We start from the raw sequence: 22,845 nt of genomic DNA, 5'->3' as shown, positions 1-22,845 counted from the left end.
TGGTGCAGCAAAAAATAATAGCGGAAATTATGATCAGAGATAATGCAAAAAGATTTTTTGATAGGATTTGTCTTTCAAATAATACCATTCATCGAAGAATCACTGAAATGGCTGAAAATATAAAACAAACATTGTTATCTGATATACGTAAGAGTCGTTATTATGCATTGCAGGTAGATGAATCCACCGACATTACAAATTTTGCAAATCTTGCAGTGTTCGTTAGGTAAGAAAAAAAATCAAAAATTTTTCTTGGAAGAACAAAATTTACAAACAGATAGAGGGAACTACTATGGGTTCCCCCACTCCCTCCCTACCAATTTTTTACATGAAAAATTTTGAGAAACAAGCCTTAGACTCACTCCCTCTCAAACCTTCTATCTCGCTAAGATACGTAGATGAAGTGTTCTCCATTTGGCTTCATGGGCCAGATACATTAGACTCCTTCCTCAGTTACCTCAATAGTCTACATCCAAGAATCCCAATTACAATGGAAAAGGAATATAACAATATTTTACCATTCCTAGACACCTTACTAACACACCTTCTGAATGGTAACCTTTCCTTCACTGTATATAGAAAACCCACTTGCACAGAAATACAGTAAAACCCCGAAGTTACGTGGTAGGTGGGACCAACATAAAGCACGCAAGCCAAATTCACGTAACTCAGGGTATAATTTTGCATGTAATTTATATATACAAATACAATTGGGACAAAAGGTTTACAAAAACACGTATTTTTTTTTAAGAAATATAATCATAATTGTAGTTTTTCGTACATAAAAAAAAAAGTTATTTCAATGCCGATGGTTTCATAAAATCTAATAGATTAGTCTGACGGCATAATGTCTTTTTCTTGTCACGCAAAATTTCTTCATAGCAAGCTAATGATTTTTTTTTTCCCTTGCCTTGTGGCTACAATTCGTTCCTCGTTAGTATCTATGTCCTCCAAAATCTGTAAACCTTTCTTTTATGATTGTTCTTACTGTAGATCGAACTTCTTTGCTAGCTTACACATTTTCATTCCGCCTTCAAAATCCTTAATAATGTTGAGTTTTGTTTCCAAAGTCAATGTTTTTCTTTTCTTGCTAGCTGTAGAAGAATCAGACTTGCTTCTTTTGGATGACATTACTATTTTTTTTTTGTGATAAAATTTTTATATAGAACATAACATTAAACATCGCAAAGTTTGTAGACTATAAAAATCGTGTATGAATGGAGACCGCATGAAACACGTCAGTGCTTATTCACAGCATGTGAAACACTGGCAAATGCGGCCGGCTCCTGAAAGATACGACTAGTGGTGAGGCATGAAGCTGGACGGGAATACGTACATATAAGAAACCACGTAACTCCAGGTAGCGTAAGTTGGGGTATGACTGTACATTTAAACTTTCCCACCACCACGATCCTCAACAAAATGCCCTCATCAAAGCTAACTAATAGAGCCTATAATCTTTGTTCCAGTGGAACCACTCTTTCAAGTGAACTCAACCATATACACAACACCTTCCTATCCAATGACTACAGTGATTACAGAATTAAAAAATAATCATTTCCTCCCCATCTCTTCAGAAGGATTTCAGAACTGCCATCACAATCTTCTATATCCATGGCACATCAGAAAAAATAGCCAGCCATTATAAAAGTAGAACCTCTATACAGCTTTTAAGCCCCACCAGAAACTTTCTACCGATATCCATTCTACCAAAGATCAGCTCCATCCCTCTCTCAGTGCTTAGAGTATATAAAGTACCCTGTTCTAAAAATATTTATGTAGCTCCAAAAAGTCTAAATATTTTTACATAAATTTTACCCAGGAAGAATTGTAACTTGTACATAGATGTTTGTTTAAATGTAAATAATCCCAATGGGAATTGTATATGCTCTCTACCAAATAAGGGAATATTCTAGAAGGTGTAGTATTAAGGCAATACCTTGTCACTACTAAACAGTATATTTTTAGCTCTTTGTAAAGACATCAAATTTTCTGCGTGTGTTCTACGTGGAAAAGCTCAAGGTCAGTGCTAGGTGGACAGACAAAGGCTTCAAACGAATAAGATTTAGGGAGTGTTGGAGAAAAACAAAGGAAGGGTCAGTCTGAGAAAAAGGATCAAGGGATTTCACCAAAATGCTCTGGGTACACATATCTCCATGCAAGGATTCGCAAGTGACCAAATAAAAGGCGTTGGTGAAAAGATCGCATCATCAGTTCCAAAAATTTTCGCCAGTAATCCAGAGGTCGTTGGCAGTTATCAGACAGATGTACGTCATCAGAATCGCGACTTCAGGAGAAATCATGCCAGAGATCTAAAAGAAAGATGACGAGGAGCCGATCCGCCAGGCAAAGCAGATATTTGATGACGAACTGACGAGTCTTCGCCAGGAGCTGTTAACCAGAGGGAAGAAATTGTTCTGTTAGTCCAACGCGCATGCAAGCATCCCACAAGTCGATAATTTTCGTCTGAAGTGTGGCGAGTACAGCACCCCAGAAGCGTCAAATAAATCTATCGCCAGCATAAAGAGGGAGAGAAAAACTTGACACGGAAGTAAAGGGAACAGAAGTCCAATTCGAAGCCAAGTGCACAGTGGGTAGCAGCTATAAAGTGAGTTGACCCGTTTGTTAAATTTTCTTGAGCTTTTAAGAGAACTTTTATTAGTGGACTGTAAAGCAGAGGCTGATCTAAATAGGCATATTTAACAGTTGAAGATTATAAAGTAATTAATTGTCAGGAATTTGTAGTTGAAATAAGTCATAGTGTAACCGTTTGCTGAAACTTACCTATAGAATATTCCCAGCATAGAAAGGAAGGAGCAATTGTGTGTAAAAGATTGTTTTATGTGTTCGATGAGTTAACAATTAAGTAATAAGTACCATTGCTCAGTATAAATGATTTATGTTATATTAAGAAAATTAGTTATATGTGATATGAACTGTGTGAGTAAAATGCAGGAACTTAACTAATTTATTTATGCAGATTTGAATTGAGATGTTTTTTCCATTATTGCAAATGCAGTGTAAATTTGTCTTATATGAATTAAAAGTTTGTTGTTTAAATATTAAATAAGTGTCGCCTGATTCTTAATTATTTGATGCACTGTTCCAAAAAAAATATTAGAGCCTATTAGCGGAAACCCAGGAAAAAGAATAGATAATAGACCACGACTGCAGAGATATTAATTAATCGGGGGTAATTTGAGGGTAATTAGAAAACTACTTGACGCATGTTACACTTCTTGTTAATAGAAAACAAACATCAGTGGAGCAGCTTTTAAACAAATAAATTTTCTGGTATTCGAAGAATAAGAATACCAGAAAATGAAGAAGGCAAGTGCGGAAGGCAGTTTAGCGTAAGGAGACATATACGAGATTAAAAAGATGATAAGGAAAGAGAATTAACGTATAAGAAAAAAGAGATATATAAAAGATAAGATAGAGACATAAAGAAAATAAATAATAAAGATAGCCCTCCACCCTGTTTACAATGGCACAGTTCTGACAGGATTAAAACCCCCTCAGATATTACACTGTTCCTGCAAGAACAGACTTACTTCAGACAGGCAGGTAGATCAGCCCCTGTCCATTTAGTTGAACACAAATCTTACATCTGCAATGGTCAATCTAGTCTTGAAGGCCATGTATTGGACACAACTCATAGGATCTTCTGGAAGAAAACCACCATGCTCAACCACAGTAAATTTAAAAAGGATACTCATTTTAGAAATTATGGAGTTTACAACCGTGTTATAAATAACTATTTTATTTCCCTGACGTTTCGACCTTCATATTAAAGTCATCATCTGGAGTATATACAAATATACAAGGACAAGCTCAGTTACATTTCAAACAGTATGTAACTGAGAAACAATGATTTGATCAATGGTTATTCTACTGGCATGACCTCTAGTGAAAATATATTAAAAAAATTAAAAAATACAGATAAAATTAATTATTTAGAAACTACATCAAAGCTAAATTCTATTTAAGATAACATAAGAGAAACATTCTTTTATATAGATAGTTTTCTTACAGTAACAATGATGTCCTATTTTTAACATCACAATTGTTAAATTAGATATAAGATTCTGGATTATCTACAGCCCTGTTTATAGTTAACTCCTAGGGACAACGGTTCCGTGGGCAGAATATGTGCCTGCCATATGCTTGGGAATTTTAGACCATCATTATTGTTCAGATTGGGGTGGTTGATAAGAATCTCACTGGCTTCCTTAAATTTATGTTCATGCTATGTTTTGGTGTGATGTAAACAACTGGCACTTTTCCAGTCAATTCTATGTAAAGTGTTCAGGGCATGATCAGAAAGGTCGGCTTCACCATAGGTATTACATTTAATGTGTCGTCTATGTTCCTTTTGTCTGACAGGAATTGTGCATCCTGTTTCCCCTATATATGGTAGATTACAGGTGCAATAAATACGGTATACTCCAGGGTGGTCAGCAGAGGGAGTGGGTCTTTGGATGAGTCCAGTAAGCTTTTTAATTTTGCAGGAGGTTTAAAGAAATACAACCTTTTAGGTTGTATTTCTTTAAACCTCCTGCAAAATTAACCTACAGAAATACAACCTAAAAAGTTGTATTTCTGTAGTATTCCGATGTCCCTTTAACGTAAGGAATGGTTATAGTTTTATTGTAGTCTGGTTTATCTTTGTTTTTATTGAGGCCTTGTAGAGAATTTTGGTAATAGGGTTTTGGCTATAACAATTTTTTAGAAAAGTATTGCTGATAACTTTAAATTCGTCTTTAATCTTTCAATCTCAATTGTAAACTGTATGTGTTTGTGTTGTTTGTTTAGGTGGCTAAGGAAAGTGTCTAGTGTCTGGCTGCCATGTGGCCAGATTGCGAAAACATCAACCTATCTAAACCAGACTTTGGTTTTTATTAGCAATTGGGGGGGGGGGGGGGGGGGTTTATAATGGTGAGCCCATGGCTGTGTCTTCTTTTTGTAGGTAGAAAGTGTTTTGCCATACAAAATAACCAGAACATAATACATGCGCAAAGAGCACTGTGATATCTGGGTGACAAACAACACAAACAGTTCACAATTGAGATTCAAAAACAGAATACATGTATCCCTTGCTGAACGTGGAATTTGATTAGCGCGGCTAAATTAATTGCGGCAATCCCTTGATATATGCAGCAACAGTTTTGATTAATGCGCCCTTAACCGTGTGGAGCTCGCAGCTAAGTGCATAGCTTGGAGGTCATGAGTAGCTATGCATTCATAAGTTACGATGATATTCCACACTGTTTTTTGCTGTCAGTTTGGTTCAACACATGTTAGGTAAAGGTTTGTGATATTTGACAGTAAATTGTATCTGAGAGATATACCATGACCTCTGATGTCAGTATAGCATGGTTTAGATTTTTTTTTTTATTCTTTGTTCAACAATTTCTAGATAGTAACTGAAAATAAATGAACCATCATTTATTACTGAAATAGAGAGCCAAAGGCTTATTTATTATAAATGTCCTCTAGGAGATGTGCTTCACATTATGGAAAATACTAAGGAAGGTGATCTGGAGCTTACACCACCTTTACTACGAGTTACCCATAAGGTTGCTTATGCTTGCATCTGCCAAAACTTTTAGTTTCTATATATTCAGCACGAAACTCTTGTAGTTTCTATATTAGGCTATGAAATAATGTTGGATTCAATATCCACTTAATTTGTACCATCATGTATTATATTTGCAGTGTTTTTTTTTTTTTATGTGTTATTGCTTGTTTGCCGAGGTCTGGAGAGTCATTTTGCTTGTTACAGTAAAATTGATGCAGATAAAAAAAACCCTAAAACTGTTCAAAAGACTCTTGATAACTTCTTTTGATAAAAAATTGCAGTAACTAATGAAGGTACAAGCATTTATTAAACATTTAGTTTGGTATACTCTTTCCTAAAAGAGTACCACATAAAACGAATTATTAATACAGTAATCGATCATGGACGAATTGCAATTTTTACCATTGATTATTAGATTTGATTAATGCGATTTTGATATACGTGGTAACATCGAGGTATTAATTAACCGCGTTAATCGAGGGATAACTGTACATTTCCGTTTCTAGATACACTTGTCACACGTCTTCCTTCTGGCAATCTTTCCTTCACTATTTACCGGAAACCGACACATACTGGCCAATATATATACATAAATTCCTACTACCACTCAACACCAAAAATAGGTGTCATTAATACTCTAAAAAACAGGATTTTGAAATGCTCCAATGAATAAGTGCTGAAAGATGAATTTAAAGTTATCAGCAATACTTTTCTAAAAAATGGTTACAGCCAAAACACTATTAACAAAATTTCTCTACAAGATCTCAATAAAAAACAAAGATAAATCCAGACTACAATAAAACTATAACCATTCCTTACATTAAAGGGACATCATATAAAATAAACAGAATACTACAGAAATACAACTTCAAAGACACCTTTAAACCTCCTGCAAAATTAAAAAGCTTACTCAACTCATTCAAAGACCCACTCCCTCCGCTGGCCCACCCTGGAGTATACCGTATTTATTGCACCTGTAATCTACCATATATAGTGGAAACAGGATGCACAATTCCTATCAGACAAAATGAACATAAACGACATATTAAATGTAATAACTATGGTGAAGCTGGCCTTTCTGATTATGCCCTGAACACTTGACATAAAACTGACTGGAAAAGTGCCAGTTGTTTACATCACACCAAAACATGGTATGAACATAAATTTAAGGAAGCCAGTGAGATTCTTATCAACCACCCCAATCTGAACAATAATGATGGTCTAAAATTCCCAAGCATATGGAGTGCACATATTCAAACCGGAGCCGGGACAAGGGTGAGGCAAACGAGGCACTTGCCTCAGGTGAACAATGGGAAAGGGCAGCAAATTGGCGAAAAATGAAAATTAATAACTTGCAAAATAAAACAAAAAGCCAAATGCATCTTGCAATGTTCGTCAAATACTTTAAGCAAACTAATGATTTACGTCGGACGCTTGATACACTCGTTTCCTTGTAAGATATCGCTCTAGTAAGCGTTATGGTACGCGAGTTTGGGCATGTTCATTGTACATTAACGTGCATTATTTGTGCAGTGTGCTAGTATGACAGCAAGCAGAAGGTATTATTTTAAATACGTTAAACTTAAGGTACATTTTCTACTATATAAATTTGTAAAAATGTTTCATTGTATGTTACATTATATTACGACTGCAATATTATTTTCCATTTTGATTTGTAATGTAATCAAAAGTGATTACATTACAAATATATAATTTTTCTTTTTCAGATTAACTAATACCGTCAAGAAAACCCAGTGGTGCTGAATATAGGAAAAGAATAAAATTGAGAAATGAAACAAATCAACATAGTGTAATAAAGTTGCAAAATTGGCTAGAAAAACTGAGTACTACAAATACAAGCAGTTCACTCGAGACAATACCGGTGGAGGCTCAAGAAAAGACGATTGAATTTGAAGGAAACACTACCATTGAAGATCAAGAAAAAGGAAGGGAAGTTGAAGAAATTGAAATATGAGAAAATTCGACAGAACAAGAAAAAGAGGTATTTAATTCTATTAATTTCAATGATCCTCCTTCATGGAGGTCTATTACGGATAAAATCAGATGTGTTCTAATTGAACATAGACCAGAACAAGGAGAAGACGCAGATTTTAGGGAATCTGCTTCAGAGGGTGGCAGGAGATTTTCAAAGGAATAGTTTTCTAAAAAATGTTCCAATGGAGAGCGAGCCCATCGTAACTGGCTCATTTTTTCAAAAATATCTGTTGATATTTTGTTTTCCATGTATCCTTTTTGGTAAAGAAGGTAAAACGGATTCTGCCATCTGCAATCAAAGCAGAGGATTTAAAAATTGGAAAAATCAAATTTCCGATCATGAAAATTCTGTATTTCATCGTGACGTGCATCTCCATTGGAAATGCTTTGAAAAGAAACTTAAAACTGGTGGTTTTATAGACGATTTGTTGCAAAAATCAATACAGACAGAAAAGGAAAGATGGCGAAATATTTTACGTGTTGTGTTGGATGCAATTTTATTTTGTGCAAAGAATGATTTACCTCTTAGAGGTATGCAAGAAATTATTGGTAATCCGAATGCAGGAATTTTTCTAAACTTGATTGAATTAATAAGCCAATACAATATGACCATCACAAAACATGTTTGTAATCATAAGAAGGGGTCTGTTTTATACTTATCTAATAAGATTCAAGATGAATTTCTTTTACTCTTAAGGAGATGTTCAAACTGAAATTCTTTCTAGAATTAAAGAATCTAAATACTTTTCCTTGATGTTTGACTGTACACCTGATGTATCGCATCACGAACAAATGTGCCAAATTATTTGATATGTAGTTATGAGGAACGATTTTATTACGACTGAAGAAAGCTTTATAGATTTTATAACGATAAAAGAAAAAACTGGTACCGGTTTAGCCTAGGAAATTGTCAAATTAGAAAAAGATGGACTCTATATTCTAAACATTAGAAGTCAAGGATATGACAATGGGGCGAACATGCCAGGTGTTTATAATGAAGTACAAGCCATAATTTCTCAAAAAAATGAACAAGCTATGTACATTCCTTGTGCTGCTCACAGCCTTAATTTGGTTTGTAAAAATGCTGCTACTTCAAATGCTAACATGATCACATTTTTTGGAATCATTCAGAGACTTTATACGTTTTTTGTGAATTCGAGGACTAGATGGGATAAACTAATGTCTGTATTAAAAACAACTTTAAAAGGTCATACAGACACACGATGGACTCAAGAGCAAATGCCATCTTGGGGTGTTTGTTGGAATTGCACCAACAAACACCTCAGGTGTAAAAGATATTAATCGATTTGAAAAATGAGCAATCATTGCAATGCGCTGAAATTAAAAGCATATTGAAACAAATGAATTTTAAATTCTTATGTACGTTATCTACATGGAATTTAATATTGCAAGAAGTTGATAAAATAAACAAAGCTTTGCAATCAAAAACGATAACTATAATTAAAGCTTCACGTTTTATAGAAGGATTATCTAATTACTTGCAGCAAATGAGAGACACCATATGGGGAAATATTTTTTCTAAGAGTGAAAAGTTGACTTCAGAAATGGAATTGTCTACAGATTTTGAAAACAAACTAAGCCAAATTATTAAATTAGATGATCAATCTCAGCAATCAGTTCCTTATAATGATAAATATTTATTTACAGTAGAAATGAAAGGAGTAATAGATATTTTAATAACACAACTTAGATGGAGATATGAAAAACTATATGGGATTTCATCTGACTTCGAATTTTTAACAGGTGAAAAATTAAAGTCGATGGATACAGGAAATTTAAAAAAAGCAGCTTGTGATTTATCCCTTAAATATCCAAACAATATAAATTCTGTAGAATTATTATCAGAAATAATTAGTTTCAAAACTCAGGCAATGACGTTAATTCCAGACCTTAAACCAGCTACATGTTTAGATCTTTTAAAAACGATTCATGAATATAGTTTAGTTCAGTCCTATCCAAATTTAGAAGATGCAATGAGAATAGTCTTAACACTACTTGCTACTGTAGCTTCTGGTGAAAGAGGCTTCAGTAAACTAAAAATTATCAATACATATTTAAGATCGTCACTTTCTCAGGAAAAATTGTCAAATATGACAATTTTATCAATCTAACAGGTATTTACAAAACAAATTAATTTTGATAAAATAATTGATGAATTGGCCTTCACTAAAAGCAAAACTTTAAAAAATATTTTATTGATCAGAGAGAGTGAAAGCAACTAAACAGAGAGAGAGAAAATGGTTTAAATGATGAAAAAAATGAGGAATTATTTGTAGGGAGTGAGATCGCTAGGTTGCGTGCAGTGATACAAAATGTGCAGTAGCAATTAGAGCACCTGCAAAACTCTTTCCAGAGTGCCTCGGCTAATGGAAATAAACAAGTGTTTGAAAGGAAAAATAAGCGTAAGAGTGGGAGAGTTTCTGAAATGAAGGGAGAGTGTTGCATGGTGACTCGTTATTAAGAGGAGTGATAGATGGGAGTTTAACTAAATCGTACTTACCGGGTGCGAAGTTTAAGGATGTAAGTGAGAGTATTAGAGCGCAAAAACAGAGGGCGAAAGAATTGATAGCTGTGGCAGGTACGAATGAATTGAAAGGAGATAAATTTTTTTATGAGAGAGGACTTTAAAGTATTGTTAAAGGTAGCAAAAGAAAAGAGTGACAGCAGTTAGGATGGCGAGTCTGTTGCCGCAGTATGACAGGGAGGAGTTTAGGAGGGCCATAATCACAAATGACATTATGCACACAGTGTGGTGTGGAATGAGTTTGATGGGCGAAAGGATTTATACAAGATGGATGTCCTGCATTTGAATGGATTTGGTGTGCAGAGACTGGAAAACGTGTTGCTGAATGAAGTGAAAATGGATGTGCAGAACCAGGGAAACTAGAACTACCAAGGGGTGGGGTGGGGGGATATGCAGACATCAGTGAGACAGTTGAGTGTAAGAATGTATATAATGTACCCGAGCCAGTACTAAGAACAAGAAATTGGAATGGGATAGTTAGAATAACGCATCAAGATAGGCGTGAGACAAAGGGACCTCTGCATTTCATATATACTAATGCCAGGAGTATTAGGAACAAGAAGAAAGAATTTTTGGCCTTCATTGGCTCTTCCTGGCCACAGGTTATTAGCATTAGTGAAACATAGCTGACAGAAGATGATATAGTTAGTGGGATAGAATGTGTAAGTTATGGTGTGTTTAGGAGGGACAGAGAATAAAATGGGGGGGGGGGGGGAGGAGTGTTATTGATGATAGCTGATGAACTGCAGCCAAGGAGAATTGGTTGTATTGCATGATAGTGAAAAGAGCTCATTTGAGGGTATTTGGTGCGAGATTGAGACTGGCAGAATAAAATATACAGTTGGGTGTTGCTATAGACCAGGTGATGGAATAGATGGTGGAGATAGTATGCATAAACAAATTGATGAAATGAGTGGAAGAAGGGCAATTATTATGGAGGATTTCAACTATCGTAACACTGATTGGAAGGAGGAGAGGACACGTGTGAGGAAGGAAATGGATTTTATTCAATTATTAAGGGATAACTATCTGAGACAGTATGTAATTGAAAATACTAGGGGTGTGAGATTGCTTGACCTGGTAATAGCATCTCAGAATTTGACTAATGAATATGACCATGCTACCTATTGGTGGGAGTGATCAGAAGGTCTTGACCTAGGAGGTGGCTAAAGGTGTGGAATTTTCGATTAAGACAGGGTATATGTGGAATTACCGTGCTGGCAAGTATCACAAGCTTAGGAGATTGCTTGGATCAGTGCCATGGCATGTACAACTGCAAGGGCTGGATGTCGATAGAGCATGGGAAGTGGTCAAGGAGCATTTACAGGAGATTATTGATATACCTAGGGATTGTATATGGCTGATTGTATACCTAGGGTCCAAATAGTAAAACAAGTAGGGGTTAAATGGAAATAACACCATTAAGCTTCAGCTACAAAAGAAAAGAAACAACTGTGGAGGGAATTTAAAGAAAGAGGTGACCTGCAGGTACACGAACGATATAAAGTGCAGGCCAGAAGGATAATGAGTGTGGTAAAAAAAAAAGCAAAAGTGGATTATGAAAGGAAACTAGCTATGCAAGCTAAAGAGAATCCCAAACAGTTCTTTCAATACGCTGCAAGCAAAAAAAAAAAAAAGCAACTGTACACAGCAATATGATTTTAAGGAATGACGATGGTAAGGAGGTCACTGAATCAGTCGATATAGTGGAACTACTCAGCGAGCACTTTGCAAGAGTATCATCTAGGTGGTGACATTGAAAAAAATGAAGGAACCATTAGTTTATACAGGAATTGTGATGAATGAAGTGGAGGTGAATAGTCTATTACAGAACCTTAATGTGAATACATCTGTGGAATTGAATGGTATACCGGCACGGGTCTTATGTGAAGCAGCTCAAGAATTATCAGTGCCCTTGACACTGTTGTTTAATCTGAGTCTTGGGCCTGGTTTAGTCCCGAAGATGTGGAAAGAGGGGACAATAGTTCCACTGCATAAAAGAGGATCCAAGACTACTGTTGCAAATTACCGACCAATCAGCATATCAAGAGTCGTTGTCAAGGTCTTGGAGAAGGTAGTTAAGGAAAAATACAGGAATGGATTGATGAAAATGAGATACTGTACAGGGGACAGCATGGTTTTGTGAAGGGTAGATCATGACTCGGTAACTTGCTCACGTTTTATGACACAGTGACGGCTGAACTGGATAAGGGTAATGGGTTTACAGTGATACTGCTGGACCTGGCTAAAGGCATTTGACAGGATACCACATGGAATTCTAATCCGTAAACTACAACATATGGGAATGGATATAGGGTCAGTCAGATGGATAGGTGGGTGGTTGATGGAGAGATATCAGAGAGTAGTTTATTCAGGAGTAGAGTCCAAAAGACGGCCTGTGACTAGTGGTGTGCCGCAGGGTTCTGTTCTTGGACCACTGCTGTTTATTTGTTCATTAACGATATAGGGAAGGATCTAAGAGGAACAGTTCATTTGTTCGCTGATGATGCAAAGTTGGGTAGAGCAATAGTGAATGCAGAAGATGTCAAAATCTTGCAGGACGACTTGGATAGATTGGAGTTCTGGGCTAAGGAGAATGGATGTCAATTTAATGTGACAAAATGTAAGGTTATGCATTTTAGGGTGAAAAGATTAGCAGCAGTATACCACGTTGGTGGAACTGTACTCAAGGAGATTGATGAGGCCAGGGACTTGGGAGTGTTGGTGGATAGGGAGATGAAGTTTAGGGGGCACATTGCAAAAGTAGCTAAATCAGCTCATCAACTCACTTGGTTGTTGAAAAATACCTTGACAAGCAGAGGCAAGCAAGTTATTGTACCTCTGTACCGAGCCTTGATAAGACCTCATCTCGACTACTGTGCCCAGATTTGGTCACCTTGATTCCTTCTTGATGGGGAGGAGGTGGAGAGGATCTAGAGGAGAGTGACTAAGATGATAGCAGGTGTATGGAATGAACCATATGAGAACAGGCTGAAGATTTGTGGGTAGAAGAAACTAGTTGATAGGCAGAAAAGGGGAGATATGATTGAGACATTCAAATTGCTAAAGGGATTCTATAGGATTAATTCAGAGGATATTTTTGAGATCAGGACTGGTGGTGGGAGAACTGAGGGGCACCTATGGAAGCTGGAAAAGAGTGTGGTTAGCAAAGGTGTTAGAGCTGAGTTCTTTACTTTTAGAGTGGTAAATGAGTGGAATAACCTGCCAGAATCTGTTGTGGGTGCTGATGGTGAGTGAGTTCAAGGCAAGGTATGATAGATACTGTGAGAATGTCGTATAGTTGTGTGGACATGATGTTCAGGGCCTCCCTTGACGAGTCTAAGGACCCCTGGAGCTGCCCGTAATAATAATAATAGTGGGCATTTATTTATATAAGTATTATTAATATTATTTTGTCTCTATTATTAAATTACTGAAAAATTTTTAATATTCTAATTCATCTCATGTGTAATACTTATTTTGTTTTTCTTTTGTTAAGGTTGATGTGATTTTATTTTTAATATGTGTAATTTTATGTTCCTATTACTATTGTACTATTACTGCATTCTGTGACTTTTTTATTTAATAAATTTATTTTGTTCCCAAAATCATTTATTTTTATTTAATACTTATTAGAAATAAAAAACTATATACATAGAGGCGGAAATTTATCCTCCTGCCTCAGGTGAAAATACCTCTAGGCCCGGCTCTGATTCAAACCACGGAACCGTTCTCCCTAAGAGTTAACTATAAACAGGACTGTAGATAATCCAGAATCTTATATCTAATTTAACAATTGTGATGTTAAAAATAGGACATCATTGTTACTGTAAGAAAACTATCTATAAAAGAATCTCTTATGTTATCTTAAATAGAATTGAGCTTTGATGTAGTTTCTAAATAATTAATTTTATCTATTTTTTAAAATTTTTTTTTATATATATATAGTCACTAGATGTCATGGCAGTAGAATAGCCGTTCATGAAATCATTGTTTCTTTAGCATAACGTATGAAATGCAACTCAGCTTGTCCTTGTATATACTCCAGATGATGACCTTAAACGTCAGGAAATTAAAATAGTTATTTATAACATTGATGTAACGCCCATAATTTCCGAAATGAATGCTGATCACCATGTAACACTAAAAAAAGGATACTATTTTTAGAATCTGTTAGCACTCAGAAATCAACCAAATCTAAACAAATACAGATGCATAAAACTACTCAAAATTCGGGAAAAAATCGTCAGAGGTCCCAATTTACATCCTAGGCCACCTACAAAACACCCATAGAGGGAGCACCACCTAGATAGTACTTTAATGTCATCCACATGTTTCATTAAGTATTGTGTTGTCTTTGTGTGTGCGTGCGTGCGTGTTACAAGTGTTAGTTGTACTTCCTGAAGATGTCTCAGTGACAGACAAAATATTGGAAGCATTAAAATTAGTTTTTAATCCTTTCCTACTGCTGTCAATATTCCATTAAACCTCCAACATGTCTGCGTAGAACCTAAACACATGGAAACAGCCATTGGCCCACCTTAATAAGATGTGGGATCTCCTTCTGCTGCAATGATTGCAGCAATCTGATAGGACATACTTTCCACAAGTGTAGGATAGTGATCAATGGGAATTTTGAACCATTCTTCTTATAGGCATGTAACGAGGTTCTGGACTGTTGTGGGGAGGATGTCCCTTGACCTCACCTGACACTCCAGTTCATTACATGTTCAGAGGTGAGAACAGGGCTCTGTGGAGGCTAGTCATGTGTGGTGACTTTCATGTCCACAAACCACACAGTTACAGCAGCAGCTTTATGACACTGTGCATTGTTGTATGCTGGGTCAGATAATGAGGGGAAGATGCATCTTAAGGTCCTACACCATGGAAACCTATGTTGTGAGCTTCAGTTCTGAATGTTTTTGTGTGGATTTGTGTCAACACATCAGCCATCAAATGGTGGTTTTTATATATTATCCTTCATAGCACCCTACGGTCATGTTCGGTGAGTGTGATGGGTCACCCATTGCAGGTAGCACTTGAAATTGACTCCCTGTACTTCCATTTCAGTATGGCATCACTGATTGTTGACCTGGGATGGCCCAATTTGTCAAAAATTTTCTGAACAGATAAGCCTGCAACACAGCATCCTATCACAACACCCTCTTTCAAGCAATTTCACCCAGACACAGATGCACTAACTTGGGAACATCATATTCCTCCAATTCATGGGCAAAGTGCAATGCACAGGTGACTTCTTTCTAAGCAGTGTGCATGTGTGTAAATAGAAATTAAAACAATCTGGAAACAGCATAACCCATTTGGTATCCAACTAAACCCACAAATAAAGACAGATACACTATTATTTGCAGATGATCAAATTGTATTAGCTACATCATAAGATGATTTACAATGAACAGCAAAATCATTAAATGAAATTTCAGAACAATATTGAGAATATCTAAAGTAAAGACAAAAATAATGACTTTCAAAGAAGAAACCCAGTAAGAAGTAAAACAGTGATATATATAATAAAATATTAGAAAGTAAATACTTTCAAATATCTGGATGTGATGCATCATATAAAGATGAAAAAGATGCAGATATTAAATTTTGCTAATGCAAATGGCATGATAAATAATATATTTAAGCCAATCCGTGGTACAAAAACACACACGTCAGACTGTATAATATCCTGTATAAACCACCTATATTATATGGAATTGAAACATGAATCATACAAAAGAAGAATTTTTTAAATAACGAAACCTGTGGTGCGTTCATAATTAGAAGAAACACACGTATAAACCACAGTGAAAATTATTTAATTGTAAATATTTCATCCTAAGTATCTTAGGACATCATCAGTACAGAATTTAAACAAAAATTAGGAATAACATACAGTTAGGGCGCATGATTACAATAGAATCTCATGAAAACATGCATAACGTGCTAAAGTAGTACAAAAAAAAAAAAAAAAAATTAATTATTTAACACAGTTTTGTATGATAATTTCCCATACTTTAGGAATAGTAAGAACGTTGTTTAGGTTTGGTCTGTGTAGTAGGGCTTCAGAACTTTCTTTGTATAAACGTTCATGTTTAAATATAGATCTATGTAAAAGTTTAGCCTTTTCCCAATGGATCCTATGGTTTGGATTTTCAATTCCGTGTTGAGAGAGGCCAGATTTCTGCGGTTTAAGAAGACGAATGTGGTCTTGATGTTCCGAGATGCGTTTCTGAACAGACCTACCTGTCTGTCCAAAGTAAGATAATTTGCATGAGCATGGAATCTCATAAACACCAGGTAACATCAAGGGTGAGAATTTGTCCTTAGGAGAAGGTAATAAGTTGTAAATTTGGTTGATAGGTTTGTAAGTAGTGGCAAAATTGTATTTCTTCATAATTTTAGAAAGACGTTCTGAGAAGCCTTTAACCTAAGGTATGGGAATCTTATGCACTTCTTCCTGTCTGGTTTGATGTATGCAGAAGTGACTGATGATTTTTTGAGTTGTTTTGGGATTATATCCATTTAGGATGGCTGTATTTTTGATAACTTCTAGAACACCTTGAGGAAAAAATATTCACTTTTGAACCCAAACCAAAAATTTGGCTAAGATATGTCGATGACGTATTTGCAGTATGGAATCATCCCGAACCTGAATTACAACTTTCTAGATAAAATTAACCTTCTTCATCATCACATCAACTTTACATTAGAAAAAGAATCTCCACAGTATCTCTTTTTTGGATTTACACATCAAAAGAAAAGACGGTTCCATGTCCACTTCCGTCTTTCGCAAGCCTACATTCTCAGGTCGCTACATTCACAATTCTTCTGCTCATCATCCATCTCAGAAATCTGGCATTATTAAATCACTAGTTTCCAGAGCACACAAATTCTGCTCCTCTGAAGAATCTTTAAACCAGGAATTAGAAGTTATCAAAAATACAGCCATCCTAAATGGATATAATCCCAAAACAACTCAAAAAAAATCATCAGTCACTTCTGCATACATCAAACCAGACAGGAAGAAGTCCATAGGATTCCCATACCTTACGTTAAAGGCATCTCAGAACGTCTTTCTAAAATTATGAAGAAATACAATTTTGCCACTACTTACAAACCTATCAACCAAATTTACAACTTATTACCTTCTCCCAAGGACAAATTCTCACCCTTGATGTTACCTGGTGTTTATTTGCTCATGCAAATTATCTTACTTTGGACAGACAGGTAGGTCTGTTCAGAAACGCATCTCGGAACATCAAGACCACATTCGTCTTCTTAAACCGCAGAAATCTGGCCTCTCTCAACACGGAATTGAAAATCCAAACCATAGGATCCACTGGGAAAAGGCTAAACTTTTACATAGATCTATATTTAAACATGAACGTTTATACAAAATGTGTTAAATAATTAATTTTTTTTTTTTTTTTTTTGTACTACTTTAGCACGTTATGCATGTTTTCATGAGATTCCATTGTAATCATGCGCCCTAACTGTATGTTATTCCTAATTTTTGTTTAAACACTGTACTGATGATGTCCTAAGATACTTAGGATGAAATATTTACAATTAAATAATTTTCACTGTGGTTTATACGTGTGTTTCTTCTAATTAATTAAAAAAGAAGAATGAAAAACGGATTCAAACAGCAGAAATGAAATTTCTCTGAAACAGCTGGAAATATGGGACCATAAAATAGGACCAAATGGTCTCATTTTGTGATGGGAAATGAATATAAAACCAATTAATTACTATATAAGTAAATAAAAACAAAAATGGGTTAGAACATCTAAATTGAATGGACAACAGCAGACTACCAAAATACTATATGGATATAAAATAAATGGAAAAAGAAGATATTTCCCTTTGGTATATATTTTCTTTTTGAAGCAATTCAATTTTTATCCAGCTGAACACTAAGTAACAATTTAATGTTGAGAAATTTGAAACCTCCCATTTACCCTATTGCAAACCTAGATATAAAAAAATAAAATGAAAATGAAAACCTCTCCCCCTTGAATTTAGCAAATATTTTTGTTGAGGAGCTGGAGATGGTAGTAGTCTGAGTACTTTGTGGGAAAAGCTGCTCCATGGAACAGAAGTATCGGTTTGCAGAGTAAACAATTCTACTGTAAAAGGATGTTGGGCAGCTGTCGCTCATGTTATTATAGGTTTAAGAGAAATGGGAGAAAAAGCCATGATGAATGCCAGTTCTGCTGAACAACATCCAGAGAAATATCTGCAGAAGAGATATATGGATACAACATTTGTGAGCGAGTGGCTGGAGAGGGGTCAGATTGGCAAAACCACTCCCTTCCGGACAGTATCAAGAATTTTTAGAAAAGTTTTTGGTGCACTACCCCAGAATGTGAAGGCAGTATTCCAAGGCAGGACAGATTTGAGATCTGTACAGAGTTGATAACTATATAGATAAAAGTGACATCTTTAGCAAAAGAGGAGGCCAAGGTTTCTTGGAAGCAGAGGATTATATAGAAGCAATGCATTTGTGTCATTTATGCATGTTTATACTGAAAAATGGTGACAGTGATGACTAGTCCACATCTTTAACAGAAATCCAGCAAGTACTTTATTAGCTTTGCTTTTACTTCAAGTTCTCTCAAAACATTTTCATATGGCTGGAATTCATTTCCTACTTTACTGTTTAGATTACCTACAAGAACCAGCTGCTTCTCTGAAGCAAAATTTTACTTCTCCGTTATTAGAACCTTCTGTAAGACCATAGCACAAATAAGTTTAATTATCCAATGTCCATCCCATTTTGAAACCTGCCCATATCACGCTACTTCAAATAGCTTGCTATTCAAGAATTTATCTTCACATTTAGCATTGAATATTCATGTGATTCCTTCCTTTTACTGATAAGCATCACCAAAATATCAACACCTTAGTTATCTAGCAATATCTAGACTGAATTCTTCACATGATATAACTCTTCAACTAGTTACACTTCTTTACACTAAGGCTTCCGTGTTGATGCTTATTTTCATTTCTGATGAAAATATTTCAAGTAGCTAGGTGAGTAGTTTTCACTGTTCACTTTGGTTTCTAACACACACACACACACACACACACACACACACACCGAATTTTAACTAGTTTAAATCAGGTGAAATTCTAGCTAGTAAAGAGGTTCTTCATGTGTTCAGTATTGCACAGTGGGTTAGACATCTGCTCAATTTGCCATTCCTTATAGGCTACATTTAGAGGTCTTGTCCCGATTATTCAGCAAGATTTCACAAGTATCAACCTTAACACTATATAAATTACATATTTTACCTGGTATTCAACCAAGAATACTCACCATGTTTGACGACAGTGCTAAAATATATTTAAAATGACACTGCTATTAAGAAAGACAATTTTGTTAACATATGATTGCCCTCTGAAGTCCTGTTTCAGTTTCTTTCCTATATATTTTCATAGGTACTATATACTGTCGAAATGACCACTATTATACCTCTTTCTTTAAATCGATAAAAACAGGAACTGTTGGTCAACATCCATACAGAGTCGAGCTTCAAACTTATCTTTTTTTTTTTTTCCTTTTTTCCCCCATTCTGTGTTCTCAGGAACAGTTTCTCTCAAACTATTTTCAGTTGTTCAAGCTAGCAACACAGGAACAAGTCTTCTTTATACTTAACTACTTGTCACAGATAGCACTGATGTGATATACATCAAGTTAGCTTTGCATTAAGAACAATCACCATTCGTCCACCTCTCTGTGCAATCACAGCTCGCAGAAGCCCAGGAGCAGATTCCACAAGATGTCGAACATCCTTCATACATAACTCGACCCATGCCTGCTGCAGCAACTCAGTCAGTTCATGCTCATTCTGTGGAGGAAGAGAATCAGCAGTTCTCACACCCCATTTAACATATCCCACACATGTTCAATTGGGTTACAGTCAGGGGGAGTTTGGGAGCCAAGCAATTTTGTGGCAAATTTATTGTCATGTTCCTCCAACCACTCAATAGTTGTACAAGCCCAATGACAGTGCGTTGTCCTATTGAAATATGGCACTGTGGTCAGGGTAGATTTCCTGCAGATATGGATGGAGATAGTCGGCTAACAGGTTGCTATAATGTTCACCATTCAGTGTTTGTGGGATGATAACCAGTGGATCTAGGGCATGCCAGGCAAAAGCTCTCAGACCATAACATCATCTCCACTGGAATGTTGAACTCCTACTGTGCAACCAGGGAATAGGGCTTTATGCTGTTTACATCAAATATGAACCTAGCCATCAGCATGGTACAGCAAGAAATGGGACTAATTACTCTAGAATACTCTTTCATTTGTCAAGAGTCCATTGCTGACATTCCTTGGACCATATTAGGCCTTGTTCATGATGCCTGGCTGGTCATCATGGGTAACCTTGTTGGTCTCCAACTGTGGAACCCAAGCAAGGTAAGATATAGTGCTTGATGCATGTGGGAAATGAGGTGAACTGCCCCGCTGTTGTACTGATGAGTTACAGCAATGACATGCAACAGTCATGACACCCAATGTTCACATCTAGGATCAACCAGGCATGGCTGACCAACGTGAGCCCTTTTGCTGGATATCTGTACATGGTTAATCCAGTGCAACCTTGATACAGTAGTATGGGAGCAACCAACAAGTGCAGCTGTTTCAAAATACTGGCACCTGCCCTCAACTATCATATGCCTGCAGTCAACTTAGCTTATGCCACCACGTTTCTCCATTACTAGCAAATGTTTGCTGATTATGTACAGAGGATAGGTGTACCCATTTATAGTAGCCAGACACGACGTTGATATCATGTGGTACTTCATTAACAAGCCAAATATATAAATGGGGGGGGGGGGGGGCTAATGCAAAGATAACTCTGTAGGTTTTTTTTTTTTTTAAACTTTTTTGTATGTGAAATGAATATTTAAAATTAAAGTTAGGAAAATGAATGAAAGTCTCATTAATTCACAGAGAACATTAGCATTCTTATTTACATGCAGTTTTGATTTTATTATGTAAATTATAAAAATTGATGAATGAATTTAATCCTTTTGATTACAGATGATGAAGTTTCATACATTAAAACTTCTTACCTTTGGAAGATCTGCATCCAAACCACTCTGACTTCCTTCTGTATCACTGCGAGGACGGCGTGGTCTACGACGGAAGTAGCGCCGGTAGAAGCGCCGAGGAGGACGGCGCTGACCAGTTCCTCGCTGGCCACTCCTTCCATCATCATCATTTTGTTCCTGCAATCCACCCTAACACAAATTTGAAGATACTATGCAATGTGCTTATTTAAATTATCATTGCACTAAGGACAGATTATAATGCACAAAAAGAATTTTTTTTTTTTCGTATTTCACACGATTCTATTTTCTTATTCTTTATTCAACAGGAGAAAATTTAAATATGAAACGCTTTTCATGAAAGCTACATCAGCCTTAAGGAACTACCCAAATCTCAACAAATTTGATTGTATGAAATTGCCTCCAATCTCAGAAACTCTTGCCCATAGAACTTCAGCCCAAAAGCCAAGAAGAACACCAATCTTAGCCCATTAGGGATCACTATATAGGACTTAACACTTACCTTTGTCGATCTGCTTTGGTCACATTTACTCATACATTGTCTGCATGCATATCAATTTGTGATGGTTTCCTAATGATGGTCATTTGACTTTGCTGAAATTTTTCTAATATAGTATATGCTAATTTCCATAAATAATATCAAGTTCTTGGAAGAACTTATGAATGTTCTTCCAAGAAATATCTCACAGTGACAAAGAGAAATTTTCCTAATTATTTCTGTGGGTTTATTTTTTTGGATGAATATTAAATGTTTTTGCCAAACAGACTACCAGCATTCCTTAAAACCTGTAAAAATACAAGCAGCTAATAGTCAACATCCACACTGGCTAAGGTTACTGATCAGATCTCTACTGATTTCAATCAATAGATGGCATATCTAGAATCTTGATTTGAATTCCATTGCGCCATTGATCTTTTTAAGTATTATTCACTCATATATTTGTTACACAAATATATGAGTGAATATATTTGTTCACTCATGCAAGATCACCCTGCTAACTGGAGGTACTACAATGTTCAGTTTCTAAAGCAGATGAACTAGAATTACCTACTTCTGCCCATTCATGACCATAGTACTAAAAATACAAGAAGTTTACATGTTGTTGTGGATGAAATTTAGATGGAAAAAAAAAAATTATTTGCAAAAGAAGCTTCACATTCTCCTCTTCATTGCATTTATCTACTCTGTTCTTTCGAATGGCCTTCTACATACTGTTTTTCCCAAAAACTACAACTCCAGCTGTTCAGAAAATAGGTTCCTTCTGAACCAAAGCCATTGTTGATTTTAGCTGAGCTACAAAGGCTTGGCAAAGGATTCTAAAGCATTTGGATCCTTTGAATTGATACCTTTTACAAGAGATTCATTAGAGCAATGCAGCAATATTTGACTTTCAATACATTTATATAAAATGTACATGATCTAAGTCAATGAGATCTGTTTGCTGACTTATCTAAAAGAAATAAATTTGAAAACTCAAGGACTAGAAAGCAAAAAATCATTATTTACCAAGTCACATACTGTATGCATTTTTATATGAAAATTAAAAGTGCAACAAGGTAAAATAACTGCATTTCTATTGTTATCAAATGCTTTCAAATTTCAACCATTTTTCTTTACAACTGACCATCA

The 22,845-nt window shown here is 35.8% G+C and overlaps 1 protein-coding gene across 3 annotated transcripts in view; it reads right to left on the bottom strand.

The window, feature by feature from the left end:
* Positions 1 to 22,845, bottom strand: part of LOC150105388 (uncharacterized) — a 188,972-nt gene that overhangs the window by 44,891 nt on the left and 121,236 nt on the right. For all 3 annotated transcript variants that reach the window (XM_090394125.1, XM_090394124.1, XM_090394123.1), the window contains exon 7: positions 21,219 to 21,386. In XM_090394125.1, the coding sequence (XP_090250251.1) occupies positions 21,219 to 21,386 (168 nt within the window). The remainder of the gene's footprint in view (positions 1 to 21,218; positions 21,387 to 22,845) is intronic.

This window comes from Typopeltis vanoorti, chromosome 6 (assembly GCF_054136105.1).
Source record: "Typopeltis vanoorti isolate ZY-2024b chromosome 6, IOZ_Tvanoo_1.0, whole genome shotgun sequence".
NCBI classification, from domain to species: domain Eukaryota; kingdom Metazoa; phylum Arthropoda; class Arachnida; order Uropygi; family Thelyphonidae; genus Typopeltis; species Typopeltis vanoorti.
This window is presented reverse-complemented; position numbering and strand designations above follow the sequence as displayed.